This window comes from Loa loa, assembly GCF_000183805.2.
Source record: "Loa loa unplaced genomic scaffold supercont3.1, whole genome shotgun sequence".
Taxonomy (NCBI): domain Eukaryota; kingdom Metazoa; phylum Nematoda; class Chromadorea; order Rhabditida; family Onchocercidae; genus Loa; species Loa loa.
Genome location: NW_018108181.1, coordinates 972,206 through 992,098, shown reverse-complemented (window position 1 = coordinate 992,098; position 19,893 = coordinate 972,206). Strand labels below are relative to the sequence as shown.

Genomic DNA, 19,893 nt, shown 5'->3' with positions numbered 1-19,893 from the left:
AAAATAAATTATGGGAAAAGTTCTTCTAACGATGTTAAATGAAAAGCAGTTCTTATGAAGAATTGGTGCTGATATTAGGAAGATGCTGACAAGAAAAGTAAGCAGGTACAGAGAGTGATGATTGAATGCAGATGACCGAGGATTATAGCTTCAGGGAGACCTGCAAAGTTTTTAGAGAAACAAGAATCGAAGATTACCATTGAGCAAACTGTGTTATTAAACGGTGAGACCGAAAATAAACTATGATGAATTTTGGCATAAACAAAGATAAAATGATAAGTAGCGCAGAATGAATGGGAATTGAAGCTCTCCTGAGGTTATCTCAACTACGGTATCATTAGAATATGGCTATCTAGCTTGCGGTTTTAGAATATGGTTATCTCTTATTCGAGATCCTTACTTTCCTACCTCTTATACTTTATGCCACTTTGTCCATTTAAAAATTTGTTTTTAATTGAAATTTGAAATGACCGATCAAAAGTGCGGCAAAGTCATCCAAATATTGCATTTTAAAGCCATCACTAAAAGAAAGGCAATTCCGAAACAGTAAGCCGCTGTAATTTGCAAATTCAAGATTTGCAATGCCTGCGTATGCCTCTGCCTATGTTGTTTGTGTGTTGTGTTGTCTGTGTGTGAGTGTGTATGTGTGTGTGTGTGTGTGTATGTGTGTGTGTGTATGTGTATGCGTGTGTGAAGTAACACTGATCAGAAATTTTTTGTTAAGCGGTTTCATTTGAAAAACAGAATTTGACATGTCTCGCAATAAGTGGAGAACTAAGATAAGCTGTGACATAGCGCTTATTTCATATGCAACACTGATAAGTGACAGATAATTTATATTGAGTGAAATGTATACTACCACACTGTTTTCTCATAATTTTATTGCACTTAAGGTTGATAATATGAAACAAATTTAAGTTTTAAAAGATTGAATTAAAACGACAGCGTGTTTGATATTTAAAAAGCGATAACGGTGTGATAATTATTTCCTCAACCATTGAATAACAATAGTGTCGCGAGAGATTTTTCTTCTCAAAAGGAACTGAAATCCCCTCTGTAAAAATTTTGGCAAATTTTCATAAATAAAAAAAGTGGATTAATGTGATGTAGTAATAATTTTTTTTTTTTTTTTTGCATAAATTAGTTTGACAGATACCTGATGTAAAAATGATGAAGGATGCGGTATAGTTGGTCTATAGAACTGTAATATTTGTCAGGAAAATGTTCACTGAAACCATATTTGAGGATAATCTCAACGAGTTGTCATGAACTGATCTTTGGTTTTCAGATCATATTTGCAAAGTATAGTATCACTTCATAGTAAGTAATTTGAACAAACTATGGACTTTTTTATTGATAATATCAAGAGGAGATAAAAGTGGAAAATTTTTTGTATGCTTGAACTTATTTTGCGCAACGTGAGGCAGAGTTGCAAATTTTTTTATTTCCACCTCAAACTTGGGTAATTAAACCAATTAGATAGATGAAAAAATATTAGCGTAGCGTAATCATTAAGAATTACAAAACAAAATTAATGCATAAAGTTAATTCCAAAAATGTCGCCATGAGATGAATTTCGAGGACAACAATTTGGGGAATAAACGAAAAGAAGAATATCGTCCTGCTATTTGCACAGTTTATATGTACATCTTTCAAGGATTGGTTTTACGATTACAAGGATTAGCGCCTTTGTTAGCTCATTAGCTCATGTTGATAAAGCAGTACATTAAATGTAAGGCTCTCGGGGTAGATTGCTAAATAATGAGCTCATGTACAATTCTATGCAATGATAGCACTCTACTCATACAGCAAAAACTTTGAATGATTTTTAATCTTAGTCACAATCCATATGGTTGGTACATACAAATTAATACAACACTACACATTCACTTATGATTCTTTATATTTTTCTTTATCACAGAACTTCTTCGTGTTTACTCGCGATGGAGATAAGGTGTGCTGATTATGTTTCGTTTTAATCAAATGTCGATTTCCAAAATTTCTCCAAAATGCAAATAAATCTGGCAGGAAGTTGGAATAAGGACGACAGTGGTAAATTGAAATCAGAAGAAAGTAAGGACTGTTTTCCATGACGGTCAAATTAACTCGAATAGCTTGAAACATCTAGAAGATTAAGTCAAAAGTTTTCGCGCAGAACCAATTGTCTCGGTCTTCCATTTTAACAATTAATTTGCCCTTATTTGATTTATTAAAACAGGTTCACGTACATACCAAATTGGAGATGTTTAGAATTCTAAATTTAATAAATGAAATGCGAACCGTGACTTTAAAGAATTTCACTTTAGCAGAAAAATTCAAAAACATTTTTGCGATCACCAAATCTCGTGGCCAGTTTACATTCTCATATGTTGTTTTTGTTAATGAAACTGTTTCAGCTTTCTATATCTCTTTCCATGATCGTTTTGCAAAACTAATTTTCAATTCCAATCAAGAACTTCTTATTTAAATTTTCTACAATAAAAAAAGTCAAGCAATGGGCGAAACAAGTTCTTATTTTATTCATTGATCATCCTTTCAATCCATTTTTCCCAAACGAAAATTGATTTATGTGATCAAATATTTTCTTCTATTTCCTCATTTTCAATTTAACTTGAAAATTGCCAGACAGCATTTCGATTTGCAAAGTACCCTTTCAAATCACACTTTTTAAGATTTTTTTAATAAATTTTGAGCTACGTTTCACTTTTGAATCACAATCTACTTTTAAGCTTCTCATTAAGAAATCAACCATGCACATCTAGGATAAATCTTGAACTGATTACCGGAAAGATAATCTGTACTCAGTTAATATCTCGAAGGAAGAACCTCTCCTCTCTAAAATAAGAAAAATAAATTTTGATAGCATTTCTATTTCCACAATATTTGTTTTCACTTTTCGAGTGCATAATTAGTACGTTTGGTAAAGCAATAAAAGAAGTTGATTTGTTTCACTTCACTGATGCACTATTTTTTTCAATTCCTACACTTTTCAGTGGCATACATTAATCCCTCGACCCCGGAATTTCTTTGTTCAAATAAAATTTTAAGCAAAGATGATGTAAATTGAAGGAATTGATTTCCACTCGATTATACGACCGATCATTCGGGGAATAGATGATCATTAAAAAGAAACGATTGATGGTGGCAGTAAACAAACCTTTCAGACTTCTTCGAAACTTGTAGACATATGCAACTTGAATGATATGGTTACTAGGCTTATAACGATATATTTGTTGACAGCATGCGCTAGAGCGGTCCGAATATAATGAAACAAAAGTTGTGATTTTGCTCAGTCTTATTGCTGAAGATTATTCCAACTGATCCAAAGAAATGTATTAGTAAGTAAGTTTGCTAAGTTAATATAATGTATGCATGGAAAAAAGTCGTCGTCTTTAATGATTTCATATATTTATTCAAAAAACTACTTATAAATCTTCTGTGTAAGGTTATGTTTGACATAATATAATATGATAAGTGATGAAATAAATTTATTAAGTCAACGAAAGAATTAGAGCGAATTACTCTCTCAAATCATTGAGTACTTTTTGAATAATATCATAATTTTACCCATAATAGCAGTTATAAGATGATCCATTCATACATCAAAAACCATTTTGTCTTGCAACCAAAAAATAATTGGATAGTTGATATGTGAGCCAGGCTAATCTTAAAAATAATCTTACAAGAAATAAAAGCAAAAGCAATAGGAATAAAGGTTGTCATTATTGAGTAGCTCATCAATTTCAAATCTTTGATTGCATTAATTGATCAAAAATTTGTTACAACACATTACCGGAATACCGGAATTGCGAGGTTGATTCACAAAGACACAGTACGCGTACGTTTCAGAATTCACGTACGTTTTCGACCATTAAGGAAATAATAATCATATTTCGAGGCATTACTACAACTAAGCAATCGATAATTAAAAAATTTTTCATAATTAAATAATTAAAATTAAGTTAATTAATTTTTTCATAATTAAAAGATCTAAGAGGGATTTCTAAACAAGTTTTTGTTCATCATATCGAAAGTTACTCGTCGCATCAAATTTTATTATTCGATTTCAAGAATCCAAACTCATTGCAAATCCTGTTTTAGTTGTTCCGAAAATCTGTTTGGAATAATAAAATTATCGCATGCAAACTTATTTTTCCAAATCATAGCACTGACATTCTATCCCGAACTTTCCGTTTTCAGCACAAAATACGAGACATCAGGCGTGAATTAGAAAATTGTCCCACTGTTCCTGAAGAACATAATTCCTTTATGACCTTTCAACTTGCTATAAGGAATCCTATTCACGCAACAATATTTATAATCATAACATATTATTTCTTCGTAACTAAAATCAACATTAGCATACCGAATACGGTCACATCAATGATGAAAAAGATTTCTGATGCCAGCCGCTAAATTATTTCACAGACGGTTTATATGTGATTCGAGCTGAGCAACATTTGAAATCCTGGAAGGACCTCTAACATATGTGTTATAACGATTACAGCGCTTTCAAATCTTTAAGCTAACTTGAAACCTTACATTTTACTTTAACCCTTAGATTTTACTCTTTAAGGATAAGGAAAAGATAAAAGTTTCTTTTGATTTCAGGAAGTATAATAAATGATGACAGCTACGACGCCAGCAAAAAAGTTCTTTTCATGATTTACAAGGTAATTAAATTATCTGATGTAACTCACTAAATTTGTAAAATTTAAATAATAAATGAAATGAAAATATATAAAAACAACTGATTTGGCTTCCACAATTTTAAATATACATTTCGATATCATCTGGCAATTATTCTCGGGAAGCAATTAGCAGCGAATAATTCTCAAAATCTCATGATACCTATTAGCATATAATACCTATTAACATGTAATTACCTATTAGCATATAATTGCAAAAGTTTGAAATTAAAATTAATTCGATAATAATTTATACTTTCAAAAAGCCCTAGCTCAATATGAAGGGGAATTAAAGTAAGCTAATGGAAAAGTTAGGCAGGAGGGGAGCGCAGATGGTTCTCTCATCATGCTGCAGCAATTCCACCCTGGCAAACACGGGGGAGATGATGTGAGGGGAAGAGAGGTTGGTATAGAGGGAGGGAGAAAGTTCTGCTAATTCTTTGACGTAAGCTACTGAGCTGTTTCATAGCTATTTTATTGCTTGAGTTCGAGCAGTCTGTTTTGCACCGGACTTCTTGGCAGTTCATTCTAATCCGGTTGTTTTTGTTTTTCCACTTTCCATTGCTAGAACCAAAACTGAACACCTGAGACTGCTCGGAAATGTTATTATCGCCGTTAGGAATTGAACAAAAAAGAGAAAAACTTTTTTGTATTAACTCATTTGCAACTGAAATTTTCTCACTCGAAAACAATTGTATCTTAAACAACATGGGCTGACATTAATGTCAACATCTGTCGAGAATTTTTAGAAAATTCTTCTGCAACTCTGCCAAATCATTGCATTCACTCCTATCAACTTTTTCATCTTATCATGTACATCTTTGATTTGAAATTTCTTTTCCGTGATAGTCGAGAATTATAAGTCCTCTGACAGCTCTATCAGTAATATTAGCAATGAGTAATGAGGTATTCATCGACCAACAAACTAGTTTTCAACTCCAGTAAACTTCGCCAAGATACCGTGCAATCAAGTAAGCAAATAAAAGTCAAAAAGTTGACAGATGAAGATGAGTTGGATGATCGATCGGTGGATTTGCTATTCCTTTTTATCATATTTAATACTCAACTTTTTACTTTTTTCTTATTGCGAAAAGTGATTTCTTTCGTTATTTTGAGATAAAATTGCTAAATATGATTGGAAGAGAAAGGAAAGAGGATAAGAAGCTTAGAAGTATATACAATGAATCATTGAAAACAGACACATCATATCAATGTGTTTCCTTTTTTCAAACTTAATGGGGACGAAAAGGAATTATAATTGAGCTTTTAAAGTGATACTGTGTGATTTAACTAAGTAAAAAAGAATTTTTGAAAGAATAAAAGATGAATTACATTTTCACCTTCAGTCTAATGTCTATATTCCAGCCATTTTTAACTTTTAATTTAGCTATTTACCTGAGACTTTTTTGAAGTACATTTCCACTTGTGTATAGCAAACAGTTTTATATCATGAAAAATTTTTTAAAACATTTTTCGAAGCTTTGCTCTCCTTTTTTCGAAGTTTCTCTAGCCTAGCAATTAGCCGTCGGAAACAATTCATAAGTAGATCTTCAAAGCAACAATTTCGAACTCAAGTTTAGCTTCAAAATAAATATGATTTATTTGGTCAAGACTATTTTTTCAGCAAAGCCAAGTTTAGTAGAATACTTAAGTAAGTGCATCATTAAACTTGACCTTGCTAAAAAAGTTTTCATAAGAAGCGTTCTTAAACAGACTCCTTAAAAAGCTATCGAGCTTTACAATTATGTTAAACCTATTAATCTTCATATTGAAATGTTTGTTATTCTTAGGTTATTTGCTAGGCCCTTACGATAGTTTTCTGAAATATTATTTTTTTTCTGCAAGTTTTTAAGGCCATTTTCACAACATCCATCCCATATAATTTGTTATAACAGTTATTGGAAGATGGATTCGGTGAGTGATAATTCGCGCGAGGGAAGTTGTGATAAGGACCAGAACTATATTACAAATCGATTACCTAACAAAAATATCCTAATCAAAGGGAAGAATTTTGAATTCGCCATCGGCCGATTAATTTCTCATGGACGATTTGGTGCGGTATATGAGGTGAATGAGAGAGCACGTGAAATTTGAACTGCTTATTTTATAATTACTTTTGTGATTAAGAAAGTTTCCGAAAGCTCGAAATTTTAAACTGATTGTTAAGTTTACTAAAACAATGCAGAGTCTTTTATTAAATTTTGGAAATTTCACACAATTATATGTAGCAAACTTTTATGCAAAGCAAAAATTCTTCTGCATTAATTCTTCTTTTGTAGGTTTTAAGGCGTACGGATGGAAGACGTTTTGCGGCAAAGTTAGAAATATGCGACACACATTCCCATGGACTGAATATGGATTACATTGTCTTGCTACAAGCTTCAAAAGTCCCATGTGAACATATTGCAAGCCTGATCGATCAGGGTAAAATCGAAGGATATTTCAAATTCATCATCATGAAAATGGTCACTTGCTAAAGATATTCTGTTTGCCCTATAGCTATGATTTTGGATATGATGGAATCCACAAAAACTTGCTTTAACAAAGTAAATTAAGGGGATTTAGTTAGTTTTGAATTAGTATTCTGTTTTTTGTTTTGTTTTTTTTATTTTATTTGATGGAAGGTCAATTGTGAGCACATTAGCAGTTGTCGCATAGTTATCACATACTGATCCTCCCATTCACTAATTCTCTTTCAAAGGTTGCATTTAGCTCGGTGACAATCTACATAAATTGCGACGAGCATTTGTTGAATGTCATTTTTCGTTATCAACTTCACTGCGACTTGGAATTCAGACACTAACTGCGTTGGAGGAGCTGCATTCAATGGGCTTTGTCCATAGGGATGTCAAAGTTCGTTCACATCTTTCATATGTTTATCACGTTCATTTATCATCGCATACTCGCATGACTAGTTGGAATTAAAAATTTTAATTCCGATAAACATATTGCATTTTTTAGGGAAGTTGAAACTGCTTTCACACTTCTTAAACAAAAACTTTATCGAATCACTTTCTAGAACTAAAAATTTAAGTTTGAATTTATAATCATATACTGAACTTTTTTGAATAGAAAACTGAAGTCTTCAGAGTAAGTTATTTCTAAAAACTCTAGGCATCAAATTTCGCAATAAGCGATCCTTCTGAACCGAAGACGAATGTGTATATAATTGATTTCGGACTTTGTCGAATGTATCGAAATCCTAAGGATGGAATCAAACCACCTAGGAATAAAACTTCATTTAGGTTACATTTTTATTTATTTTTTTTTTTTGTGAAATCCAAGCGGTGTAATAAGAGTTCTTATGATTTGAAAGCTACCATATAATTTACTAAGACATTGATAGAAAAGTGCTTGATTTAAATGGATCAATTCAGAATCGTTTTTGTTGCTTAAAGTTAGTTTTATTTAGTTTGATTGAAAACAGAAATTTAGATAAATTGGAGAGTTTGCAGAGGGACTTCACGTTATGCGTCACTGGCAGCACATCGAGAGGAAGAAATATCACCAAAAGATGACCTTGAATCGTGGTTCTATATGCTTGTCGAAATGATTTCTGGTATAATCATTAGAATAATAAACATAGAAAAACTTATCAGAATGATACTCTTACCTGAACATAAAGTAATGACAGTGTGCTACAAAATCCCATACTAAGAACTAAAGATCCGCTATGTTAAACTGCAATATTTCAGGAGAACTTCCATGGGGTAACATTGATCGAACAGACCGTAAAGAAATACAGTGTAAGAAAGAACAATGCCGATCATCGGATGCACTTAAGACACTTCTCAAGGATTGCCCTAAGGTTATCTTCTTTAAAATTCCCGTTACTGAAAATTTAATAGAAGGTAATCGTTGTTACTTATTTTCAAGATACGTTCATTTTACACATCAATTTGTAGTGCGTAATAGCTTGTATAGTTGTACAACTCTTTTTCTTTATCTACTAATCACTAATCACTTCTCTACGCTTCCAATAACTGACGACTGGTTCAATGATGAAAACTACATGTTTCAGTCGTTGCATAACCTTTCTCGGATTTGAAAATTCTCGAGGATTACGCTGCTAAAAATGGAGAAAAATAACAGTCAAATATTGTTACAGGTTGAGTTCCGGCGTATCCTGAATTACATCGATTCTTTAACATACCACAGTCAACCAGATCACAAGTTTTTAACGCAAATGCTACAACTGGCAATGAAAAATTACGGTGTGAAGATGGATGAACCATACGACTGGGATGATGAGTTACAGATACAGCTCAGTTGAAAATAAATTAGAAGGATATTGCTATATTTATATTGTATTACGAATACTGGCTGCTGTGATTCGAAATCTTATGTTAACGGTGGAACATCATTTTCACGCTATGCGGATTATGGTTCTCCCAGTCTAGATCTGTACAGCGCATTAATTTGAGTTCACACTGTCGCTTTCACTTGCTACTAGTAATATTATTTATTGTTCACTTCAGATTAACGATATTTTGCTTTTTATTTAGGGACTTATAAAAAGCAAAGAGGAAAGATGATTAAGTTGGATCGAACAGCATTCAGTCCAGCTTCTTGACTTTCCCAGTACCGAACATGACTTATTTTCAACATAGTATGCAAAAATGAGAAATACATTGAAGAGACTTCAAAATATTTACACTTACGCACATTGGACAGGAAATGCATTGACGAAAAAATATTACTTGTGTCACCGAACAACTTCGTCCTCCTATGGAAAAAATTATTTCTGTTGTTGGGTAACGAAGTCGAGATTTCTTTGAACGATACATGAACCACTGTCACAGTTAATTACATTAACTTTGATAACTCTTTTACTTGTATTGATCTTTGTTTGAAATGTTTGATAATTGCTACCATTCACAAAGAAAAGGTCTATGAAACTATACAATAACAAGATCGATTCCTTTGTTTAATTCTTTCATTGGAACACACTGTAAAACAAGACATGAAACTAAAACATCAGAAACAAAAAAAGAAACACACACCGAGGAGGGACGACTCGAAAATTTTTTTTCGGATTTGATGAATGGGATTGACATTTTCACAATCAGTCAATCGTTGCCATCATTGTCTTTCAAAGAGGCGTGGACTGATTGCTTAGTAGCAATGAAAAGTGGAGTCTCACGCCTATTTCGTTTGTTTTAATTTGTATGGACATTGCCTGTATTTCTGGTAAATTATTGAAACAGCGATCCATAGTTGGAAGAAGAAGAAGTTAATTCATTTGGCTACAGAGGTCTCATTACTGTGTTCGTCATTAGGGCTGTAGCGAGAGTCACAGATACTCTGTTCCCTTCATTGTCTCGATTTACTTCTTTCTTTTTTCTCCCAGATTTTATAACTACGCTTACTTATTTGACTATCGTTTCTTAATACATATTCATTTAATTCGTTGTCCATTTTCTATAGACGATTAATGCAATATTATTTTATGTATCGTGAGAAATTTACAAACACCTATTTATTGCCGTAATGGATTTTTTCTAACTCTTCTTCTTGCGTAATTTAATATGCTCCATAGAAAGTTATCTTTATGATGTTGGAAGAAGATGGAAAGACAGATACGCATTGTTCAAAGTATTTCACCTTTAAAATAGGGATAATGATATATTCAACATGAACTCCTTAAACATTACTACTATGTAAACCAATTAATGGACCAGCCAAAAACTATCACAGACATGCCACAGCAAAGTAGAGAATATCAGTAAGCAAATAAAATAATATGGAAAGAGAGGAAGAATGGTGACTTCTGCATGGATGCACGAAGTGTTGATTTGTAAAAGTGTGTCTACTTTAAAGCGCACTTTACTCTTTCTCATTATTTGCTCTTTTTAATTCTTTAGATGCTTTCTAGTAGGATACTGTAAAATCCTATCAGTTGCTTGATTCGATGGCAAATGCTATCGCTCCAAGTACCAGACATAATTTCATACTGTAACGTTGTATGAGATGATTGCCGTTTTTAGTGCCTTGAAAAAATTTTTGCTCAGCGATAAGTAAAGCAGTTACGGCTGGAAAAATTTGGGGTTCATCATATAAGTGAAGTCAAGTTTTTCACTTTTTTTTCAGGTTAAGGAAAATGTCAATAGATTCATTATCAAAAATCCAACCAGATCTGCTAATGGTTGATAGTTTAAAGCAGATATCACATTCGATTCCACTTGACGATAAGAAGTCAATGAATCAATCTGCAGTTGTATACAAAAAAGATTTGAAAGCACCCAAACGTTAGTTTTGAAACTTTCCAACTTTTTTTAATATCAAGAGATATGTTTTGTTTGTTGGTTGCTTTCATAAATATTCCCTTGCAGGTATCAAGAATTGACAGCTTCACAAAATAGCATATTCGTTGTTAATTACGCGTTGATCTAATTTTGTTAAAACTGACGCAAATACATTGTAATTAGGAATAGATTTACCAGTGCTACGAAACATAGCTTCATTATTAGGCTAATGATGTAAATACAAGAATTTTTCATAGATCTAAAAAATAAAAATTGAACCGAAAAAAAAGTAAAATTATAGAATAACAACTATCTGTTATTTCAACTAGTGCAAATCAATTTCTTTGCCACTGCTTATGTACTGTTCATCGCACTCTGTCATATATCCATCACTGTATTCAAAAATTGTTAATAACATTAATTATTCGATCAAAGAAAAGACCTGCTCAATACTTTTTATTGATGTTAAGTGTAATTGAAAAGACTTTAAAGCTGTCTTCTTTTCGTTTTGTCCGATCTTTCCCACTTGTTATTGCCCTATATATATTTGCAGATTTGGTGACAAACCGGAATGATCATGAACTATTAAGCGAACATTCTCGAATGCGCAGAACTGTTGCAAATGTTATCGATGAATGTCGTGCAGTTGGTGGAAATGCATATGCTGAGCATTTCGTGAGGTAAACGATATATGTACATTCTTGCGACACTTCTGTCGACCTCTATAGGATTCAGCGCTGGAAGCTACTCTGATAATAACTTGACAGATGGATTGACTTCTATCATTTAATGATCAATAAAACTGTTAAGGGTATATTGATTCACAGGATAACTTCTTACTTTTTATAATTTAATAATTTTATTTGAAACAGTTCTTGATTTTGTGGCGGAATAATATCCTAAGTTTTGTTTAACTTGCACCTTTGGGAGAGAAATTGAAATAATTTTTTTTTCTTAATTTTTCTGCTTAATTTTTTTTTCTTTTTCTTCATTTCTTAATTTTTCTGCGTGAGTTAAGATTAGCGCAAAATTTACTTATGAAGTTTGCAATTTATATTAGTGTTTATTGAAAATTTCTTTGAAAATGCATTGTTCTTTTTCAGAGAACTGAAAGCAGCGTCTCAGATAAATCGTGGACCTCCAGGAATATCACATGGTTCGCATTTGCATTGGGATTTGTTGCTTGGGAAAGATGAGACAATCGAGCCGTGTGATTACTTGAATTTTGATTATACTGCTAAATTTTGACTGAATGATATTGAACTGTTATCAGTATAAAATCTCAACTATGTGTCAGACATTAAAGAAAGCTGAAATTATTTAAATTTAATGCCTAACTGTTAACTACTTGTATAACCGCTTCAGAAATAATCATCTGCAGCCTGCAGTTTTCAATATACATGATTTCATTCGTTTAACGTACATGATTTCATCTCTATGATTTCACTAGTAGTAATTGAAACACATCAGAATTCGAGTTATTTTTATATTTTGCGGAAATTAATTAATATTGTAAAATGCCACAGTAACAAAAGAATGATGTAGCTAACAGATAAATAAAGTTTCAGGTTTCATTTGGTTTATTGTATTTGTGTTTGATGATCATTTTTGAATAAATAACATTTTTGTGTTTAATATTGTGTTGGTTATTTACATCATATTATTGAGTTATTTACTTATTTATATCATATTATTGAGTTATTTACGTCTATGAGTACTTGAATTCGTAGGAAGGCAAAGGGTGTAAAAGATTGGGTGCGATGTTTTGTTTCCGTAATATACATCGGTAGTATTGCAGAATAGGAAAATGATGCAGACAGGTGGAACGGGTCGATCTGTCATAATGGGACAGTCGCAAGGTATTCCATATTTATTGGTGCTTACATTGTTACCTTGATGTTTTTGCTTCTGTTTGTATCTTTTCTGTTTCGAAGATTTTGATACAGCTCGGCATATGACATATCAGTGGTTGGAGTGTATATTTCGTTTACCGTCGTTGAAATAATTCGTAATAAAAGGAATCTCAAGATATTTAAATGAGGTTAACTAGGTTTAAATTTCATCGTATCACTTCATTTTTACTAAGTTGATCTTTTTTCGGAGTATAACGCAGTTGTAGGTACTGTAAAATTTAGAGTATTTAACTGTTTTTAAATGTATTATTAAAATTTTGCCCGAATTGTTCTGTTGCTATAAACTTTAAGAGGCTATCGGTTCAGTTTTAATGCTTTCCAAACGTATTGTTGGGATATGAAAATTATTGGTGGAGTACAAAAGTCGCGCAAAACTGTAGATTAAATTAATATTTACTATATCAACCACTTGCTGTAATGAGTAGAAGTTGTGGTCTCTACTTTTTGAGAGCTTTTAACAGGCATTATCTTTTTCTGTTATCCTTCATAAATTAAAAAAGATTGATTCTCAACGGATATGTTTTTCCGGTTATAACAAGTATTAGTAATCAGGAAATGAAATTTTACATCTTGATTTTTATACAATTGTTGTTTCATTCGAGTTAATCAAATTTTTTTTGTTCACATCAGCTTTATATCACAGCAAGAATAATTTTATTGGGCAGGTACCTATATGGGTGTATCAAATGTCGCTTCACAGCCTGGTTCTGCATACCAGCAAACTGTTTCCATGCTTCATCAGTCATTCAAAAATCCGAATTGGCCTCCAAATTTTATAACTCCTGATAATGTTTTGGATTATTTTTGCGATCCGGGAAATGTTTTTTACGATGTTTCTTCATGCAATCAGCATATTAGAATGCAAAATCTCAATCGACCTTTACATGATTGTTTACAGTAAGTCGAAGTCCGAGATTCTATTTTTGATTCGGGGGTAAAACTTGCTTTTTAGTTCATATTTTCTTGAATTTTTCGAATAATTAGTTTCAATTTTAAAGTTTGCATGTAAACTAGTGTCAGTGGGAAAATTTTCCGTATTCTTTAGGTCTATGCAAGGCATCCAATATACAGTTGTTGGCACATTCCCTCCCTTATATGTTATAATGAAACAGCGTCGGAATAGCCCTACAAATGGTAATCTTGCATCATTAATTGTTAATATTATGTACATATGTTGCAGAAGTCGTTTTGCTACAGTTACTAACAAATCCTACTGAATTCAAAAATGTACTGTAATAAATACACCTGTAATTGCTAACAAATTACTTATTTCAAATCACTAATTACTGATTTTAAACATGCATTGTAAACAGTAACCACTTATTCTTTAAGTTACACCTCTGGCTTATTACTATATAGTGAATGGGACAGTGTATCAATGTCCGGATATTTATACATACATTCAATCAAAATTGATTAGTATTGTTGATCCACTTCGACAAGCGCTTGAACAAGCTCGGAATTTTAATAGGTAATTTCCTTATCTGTTTTGTGGCAGCAATTTCTGTCATTTCTACTGCTTATTTTTGACTGTCTACAAATTGTAATATCAAAGTTAGTTATTTAAAATTTATATATTACACTCACTCGCTACTTCTATAGGTTATGAGTTCCGGGATATTTTCAGATTCAACATTGCTAAAGGATATTACTGGGAGTTCAAAGATTCTAATGGTGAAACTATCAAAAAAGTAAGTTATCAAGTGTCAGGAACTTGTTTCTGTCCTGCATCTCTTTAAAGCTTCGTAATCAAAAATTTGATTATTTCAGGCAGTAGAAGAAGAGGAAAAGCCACAGCTTGCCCGAAGTACTTTTTATCAGCGGACTCGGACAGATCAGATATTACGGGAACTTTTTGCCAAATTTCCACCTCCTGACGACGTTGTATGAGTTTCATATTTCAGCGTCTTCCTTTGTTAAGCTTTCAAACTTATTATTGTCTCCGAATATTTTCATCTTCGCAGTTTTTGATACTTTGAAAAACGTAAGTTAAAATTGACAGTTTAATGTTTTTATCGGATATAACATAAGATATCAAACACAACGTTTCATTCGTTCATTACTGCTAGATATTTTTAGCAATTTAACTTTGGTGGAAGTGAAGTATCAGCAGAAGATGATGCAGTTGCAGCTAGCAGTATAGTTGAGAAATCTATACGGCATTCCTCTATAAACAGTCAAGATTTGACGGCAACGGAAGACTCAACGTCAGAAATCAGCCAACAGCCTGCTTTTACATCACCATCAAGCGTTCCTCTGATTCCGGCTCATCGAAGCACAGCAGAGTCTTCTAGTGGCCCTTTAAGTTTTCCAGGAACTGCACCAGTTTTGGGAGCGTCATCAACGGATTCACAACACGAAACTGACGCCAAACGTTTCAAAGGGAGTTAATATATGTTTCTTGTATTTTGTGTTTAAATGTTTTGTTCGAAATGTTTTATTATGATACGATTGTGTAAAAATATTTTTTGCCAAATATACCGAACTGTCATTCATTTTCAAATCCAGTTTTTTGGAATCGGGAATTTTAGGGCTGGTGAATACAAGACACTAATTTTTACGAACGATATACAGGTTAAATATTGCCATCATTAAATTCCTTGGTAAAGGTGAGAATCCGATGAGTATTATTGGATGGGATGCCTCTGTTTTAGATTGTTTAGTATCGCCAAAATGGAATACTTAACTACTCTTGAATAAAATTTAAAAAATTTTGAGAGTTAAAATTTTGACAGAATAATTTTGCGCTACATGCTTTTCTTTGTTTTCGGAAAACCATTTCATTTTTTTACTTTCTCACAATGGAATTGTTGCTGAGATACAAAATTGAGACCTGGCTTCTTCGGATGAAATCTACTAGCTTAACTTAGGTTTGGAAATCATAGAGTCCTTTCGAATTGGTAATTTATTTGGCTGAGATTTCCTGAGGTGAATGAAAAATTTTACTTCGATAATTTACAAAATAGTAACGACAAGTATAAACGGATTTAAAAAAATAATTTATGAAACATTTTTAATCTACATGAATGAATCTTTGATCCAAATACAGAGAGAAGTTGGATGGTTTTCTGACGCCGAGTAACTGTTCTTCTAGGCCGGTTTAAAATACACTGCAAGCAGTTTTTGTATTTCAGAGTCCCAGAATTTATTTTTCACAGACAACTGCATAATTATTCAAACTTTTCTTTCGATGCAAATGAAATTTAGAGAGGGTGAAACAAACTTATCCAGCAAGTGCGACGTAATCTGAACTTTAGTACCGACATATCTGTGTTTCGTAGAATCGAAATCTAGGTCAAATGAATTTGGGAAAAAAAGGACTGATGTCCAAGTTAAACTGTCAAAGGTGAAATTCAGCTTAGAAAACGAGTGGGAAGACTCAATGGAGTTGAGTGGCCTGCTATAAAGCCTTTTGAAATTCAGACTTTTTTTAATAAATGAAAGCAGTGAAAGGACTTACCTATGCTGTTTTGAAATACGATGACAGGTAGAACATTCGCCGAAGTAGATCACGTGAGTGCATAGGAAAAAACAACATAAAAATGAAAGCGGTGGAAAGAGCATACTAACAAGCAAGATTGCTACGACCTTCAACCAATCCCTGAAAAATCAGAACAATCGGTTAGTCGTTAGGAATAGTCGGAGCTAGCGCATTTAGACAAAAGGAAGAAGAATTTGCATACATGGTAGTTATACAGAAATAGCCTAAATAACTTTCACAAATCGTGATGGGTAGAAAGTGTAGACAAATACAAAAGTTCGAATAAGCTTAGTTACTTGACCAAGGAAGAGATTAAGTAAAAGCGAAATAGCCTAATACTTCTTCTTTGTCATGATTCCACGTTTGCAGAAATTACATATCCTGTAATCTCTTGCAGAACTGTCATCTTCAGCTCTATTGTTAGCATTGACCACGACATTTATTGGTTTATCCGACATTGGTTGTTGACATGGATATGATGTTATGGCTAAAAAAATCATGAAACTGATTAAGAGGGAAATAGGCTAAACTCACATAGATTTCTTCTATTTTGGATGTCATTTTAAGGAAGGAACTCTTGAGATGAAGGACTTTTAAATTCAGCAAAAAATCACGTTGTGGCATTACAATCGGCATGATGATTGGTTCTACTTGTGATTGCATCGGCGGATTAATCGAGGATGGGAAGCTGCATTTTTGCACAGATGGCGATAACGGATATTGTGGCTGTCGCAGCAATTGCACTGATTGTGGATAATCCTGAGATGTCTTGGATATTGCTGATTTCGGTTCATTATTTGAGGAAGGATTGTACGGTGGTGGAGCTGATGAATTGTCATCTGTCATTCTCTGTAAGTGTTGGACAAGCATTTTATTTGTTCTGTATCATCATCATCTTGTCGTACATTTCGATATACTTTTATAGGGATTTTTATGAATAGTAATTGCAGTCGAAAGCTAAAATGCAGAAAGCTGAGGGGCTTAGATAAATCAATTTATTATCCATGGCACGGGTCCGGCAATCTGATCGTATAGCAAATTTAAAATAAAGTCGACATCGATGGCGGTACTTTCGTAAATCATTTTGCTGGATCCCTTCGGGAAACAAATAAAACCAGTTAACATCGCATTCTTCTCTGTCTTGAGTTCGATTTGGATCAATTACCTCTCTCATTAAGGACAAAATTGATTAAATGTTAATAAACTATATAAATAAAAAACCACAAAAAAAGAATCTCCTTAGAATGTTTTTTTTCCTCGGATTTTTTTGAAAACAGACTGGGAGAGAAAACCTGGAATTACCATAAGGGAAGGAAAGCAACTTGTAAATAATGATCAAATATCCGATTATTGTGTAATGGCACATCGTGGTGGGGTCAGAAGTAGCAATATTGATCATTTTGTGCGGAACGATGCAAATTTCTATTCCAACTCTCTGATATTCAACTCTAACAGTAATATAACGAAATGGCATTTTTGAAAAGCTAATGGCAGTTATGGCCTAGAACATGAAATCGTCCGTGTACAACATTTGTACTTGGCAACAAGTTCCAAATTTCAACTGTTGTGAGCATAGGTCTTCTCCAGCAATAAAGATGATCATTTCTCTTAACAATCACTCTGGTCACGTCGCATTTGAGAAAGATTGCTACTCGTCGAATCGGAAATAGTTACCCTCACTTCTCGCGTAATCAGTTGACTAAGTTTTATACTTCCTTTTCATTAATCCCCTTCCAGACCTCTATAAATCCTGTATCTTCGAAATTTTCAACCCTTTGCATCTCACAGCAGCTCCAGATCAGATCAAGACGGCAATATAATTTAATTTGGACGTTTTCACAATATTGCTCTGTTCTTCATAATTTCAAAACTCTCGATGGTGGCTTGAAACTGACCATTGGAATCAGTACAATATGTAAAACAACATGAAATAAATGACGTTTTATGCCTTTTTCATATCCTAGTGCGCAAGTTTCTTGATAGACGGAAACTATCAAATAATTCGAACAGTGGAGGATGCAAAAAAAATTACGTATTTTTGGAACTTACACATCGTACACAGATATTATTACTTGTAGGGCACATGTAAAAATACTATAATTCATAGAGAGGATGCATTCTGAAGAGCACGTAGATTCCGGAACCTTAGAAATTTCGTAAAAACCCAAGGACCTATCAGTTTTTCACTCTTCAACGAAATTAGATTTCCGGATTATATTACATTCCTCGGTCCCTGAAAAATTCAAATATTCTTGAAATTCCTCCAGAGAAATGCTACTCAGAACCATGCTACTCAGCAAGAATTCAAAGATAACCTGTTTTTAAAGCACAAATATTTTGATGAAATTGATCAAGTAGCCTGTGTAGAGAAGCAATGGATTAATCAGACAAACATAAGAAATTAAGTCAGATGAACTTTAAGAATAAAAACTCCAGTAAAGATTTGCAGAATCACACCGGTGCAAAGATTCATTTAAAAATGTTAATTCTTGCATTACAATTCCTTTCATTTTGCAGAAAAAGACGCAGAAATTAGGTTCATTCTTGAAGAAATTCACAATCATTTGTCAAGATGTTAAACCAAAACGGGTGGAATGTTTTATTTTTTGAAGAGATAAAAACTAATCGAAAGATTTGAAATTTTAGAGGATCCAGACATGTGAAGATAGAAAAGTGACAAAAACATGTGAAAATAAATATAGACAAACCACAGCATTCGAAGTATTTTATAGCAGTGCCTCCAGAAGAAAAACGGCTTATTATTTGTAACAGAACCTTTCTTCGAAGACTGATTCTGTTTTAACTGCGCACAATCTCTTTTTAATATTAATATTCTGTGATATTAAAAAATGAGATGGATCTAGATCCAGACATACAATTAACAGAAAAGCCTAATGGCATCAAAACTAACAAAATAGGAAGATATAAAATATACAGGAAAGTGAAGGATTTATTATAAGTGTTACGACAGGTAGAAGTGGATTAAGAAACCGAGATAACCAGAACTATAGAAGGATGCTGTACACTAGAAAATGAGAAAAAAGCATGGAAAATAGTGTAAGTAAACCTAGAGAACATAAATATAAAATCCTCAAGAAATATCAAAATTCATATCAATACTACAGATAGTTCCAAAATGAAACACGGATCTTCAAGAAAAATTAAACTTGGACCTAATAACGTGTGACAGAAATTCATCCAGAGAAATTTAACTGAAAATAAAGGGAGAAAACTTTAAACTGGAAAAGAGAACAAAGCGAAAATGCAAAAAACTTCCTGTTGCCTAACTTCCCTAAAACATTCACATAAACGTGAACAAATATAACGATGACAACAATCGTGATTGTTTCAAAAGAACCTAAACAGGATATGTTTATGCAAAAAACACTAAAAGCGGACAAAAAAATGAATGAGTACGACGGTATACTCAACCCTAATAAACAATCAAACTTCACACCTAAAAAAGACAGTTTATTTCTTTTGAAGAAATTCAGAATTGATTCTAAGTGAATAAAACCAGAAATTATTAGGACTTCAACTGGGAATTGAAGCTTTTCATAAACTTA

The 19,893-nt window shown here is 32.8% G+C and overlaps 4 protein-coding genes across 4 annotated transcripts; 3 read left to right on the top strand and 1 right to left on the bottom strand.

Moving 5' to 3' along the window:
* Positions 1-6,581: 6,581 nt before the first annotated feature.
* On the top strand, positions 6,582-9,023 carry LOAG_03715 (CK1/WORM6 protein kinase). Its single transcript, XM_003139252.2, has 7 exons — positions 6,582-6,755; positions 6,968-7,153; positions 7,401-7,541; positions 7,803-7,933; positions 8,144-8,247; positions 8,384-8,496; positions 8,797-9,023. Exons 1-7 carry the CDS (start codon positions 6,594-6,596, stop codon positions 8,959-8,961), a joined length of 1,002 nt encoding a protein of 333 aa, XP_003139300.1. The 5' UTR covers positions 6,582-6,593; the 3' UTR covers positions 8,962-9,023.
* Positions 9,024-10,772: 1,749 nt separating this feature from the next.
* Positions 10,773-12,391, top strand: LOAG_03714 (hypothetical protein). The gene is made up of 3 exons (XM_003139251.2): positions 10,773-10,936; positions 11,487-11,613; positions 12,037-12,391. The coding sequence occupies exons 1-3, from the start codon at positions 10,789-10,791 to the stop codon at positions 12,179-12,181; spliced, it is 420 nt and encodes a 139-aa protein (XP_003139299.1). The 5' UTR covers positions 10,773-10,788; the 3' UTR covers positions 12,182-12,391.
* A 1,128-nt stretch (positions 12,392-13,519) lies between these two features.
* Positions 13,520-15,237, top strand: LOAG_03713 (hypothetical protein; the record flags this gene model as incomplete). The annotated part of the gene is made up of 6 exons (XM_003139250.1): positions 13,520-13,743; positions 13,892-13,980; positions 14,179-14,317; positions 14,474-14,537; positions 14,617-14,730; positions 14,926-15,237. The coding sequence occupies 6 exons, from the start codon at positions 13,520-13,522 to the stop codon at positions 15,235-15,237; spliced, it is 942 nt and encodes a 313-aa protein (XP_003139298.1).
* Positions 15,238-16,659: 1,422 nt separating this feature from the next.
* On the bottom strand, positions 16,660-17,173 carry LOAG_03712 (hypothetical protein; the record flags this gene model as incomplete). The annotated part of the gene is made up of 2 exons (XM_003139249.1): positions 16,660-16,814; positions 16,942-17,173. 2 exons carry the CDS (start codon positions 17,171-17,173, stop codon positions 16,660-16,662), a joined length of 387 nt encoding a protein of 128 aa, XP_003139297.1.
* Between the last annotated feature and the right edge of the window lie 2,720 nt (positions 17,174-19,893).

Coding starts and splice junctions, on each gene's coding strand:
- LOAG_03714 (XM_003139251.2), top strand. CDS start 10,789: ATGTCAATAGATTCATTATCAAAAATCCAACCAGATCTGCTAATGGTT. Junction 10,937..11,486: donor AGATTTGAAAGCACCCAAAC/GTTAGTTTTGAA, acceptor ATATATTTGCAG/ATTTGGTGACAAACCGGAAT. Junction 11,614..12,036: donor TATGCTGAGCATTTCGTGAG/GTAAACGATATA, acceptor GTTCTTTTTCAG/AGAACTGAAAGCAGCGTCTC.
- LOAG_03715 (XM_003139252.2), top strand. CDS start 6,594: ATGGATTCGGTGAGTGATAATTCGCGCGAGGGAAGTTGTGATAAGGAC. Junction 7,154..7,400: donor AATTCATCATCATGAAAATG/GTCACTTGCTAA, acceptor GGTTGCATTTAG/CTCGGTGACAATCTACATAA. Junction 7,542..7,802: donor TTGTCCATAGGGATGTCAAA/GTTCGTTCACAT, acceptor TAAAAACTCTAG/GCATCAAATTTCGCAATAAG.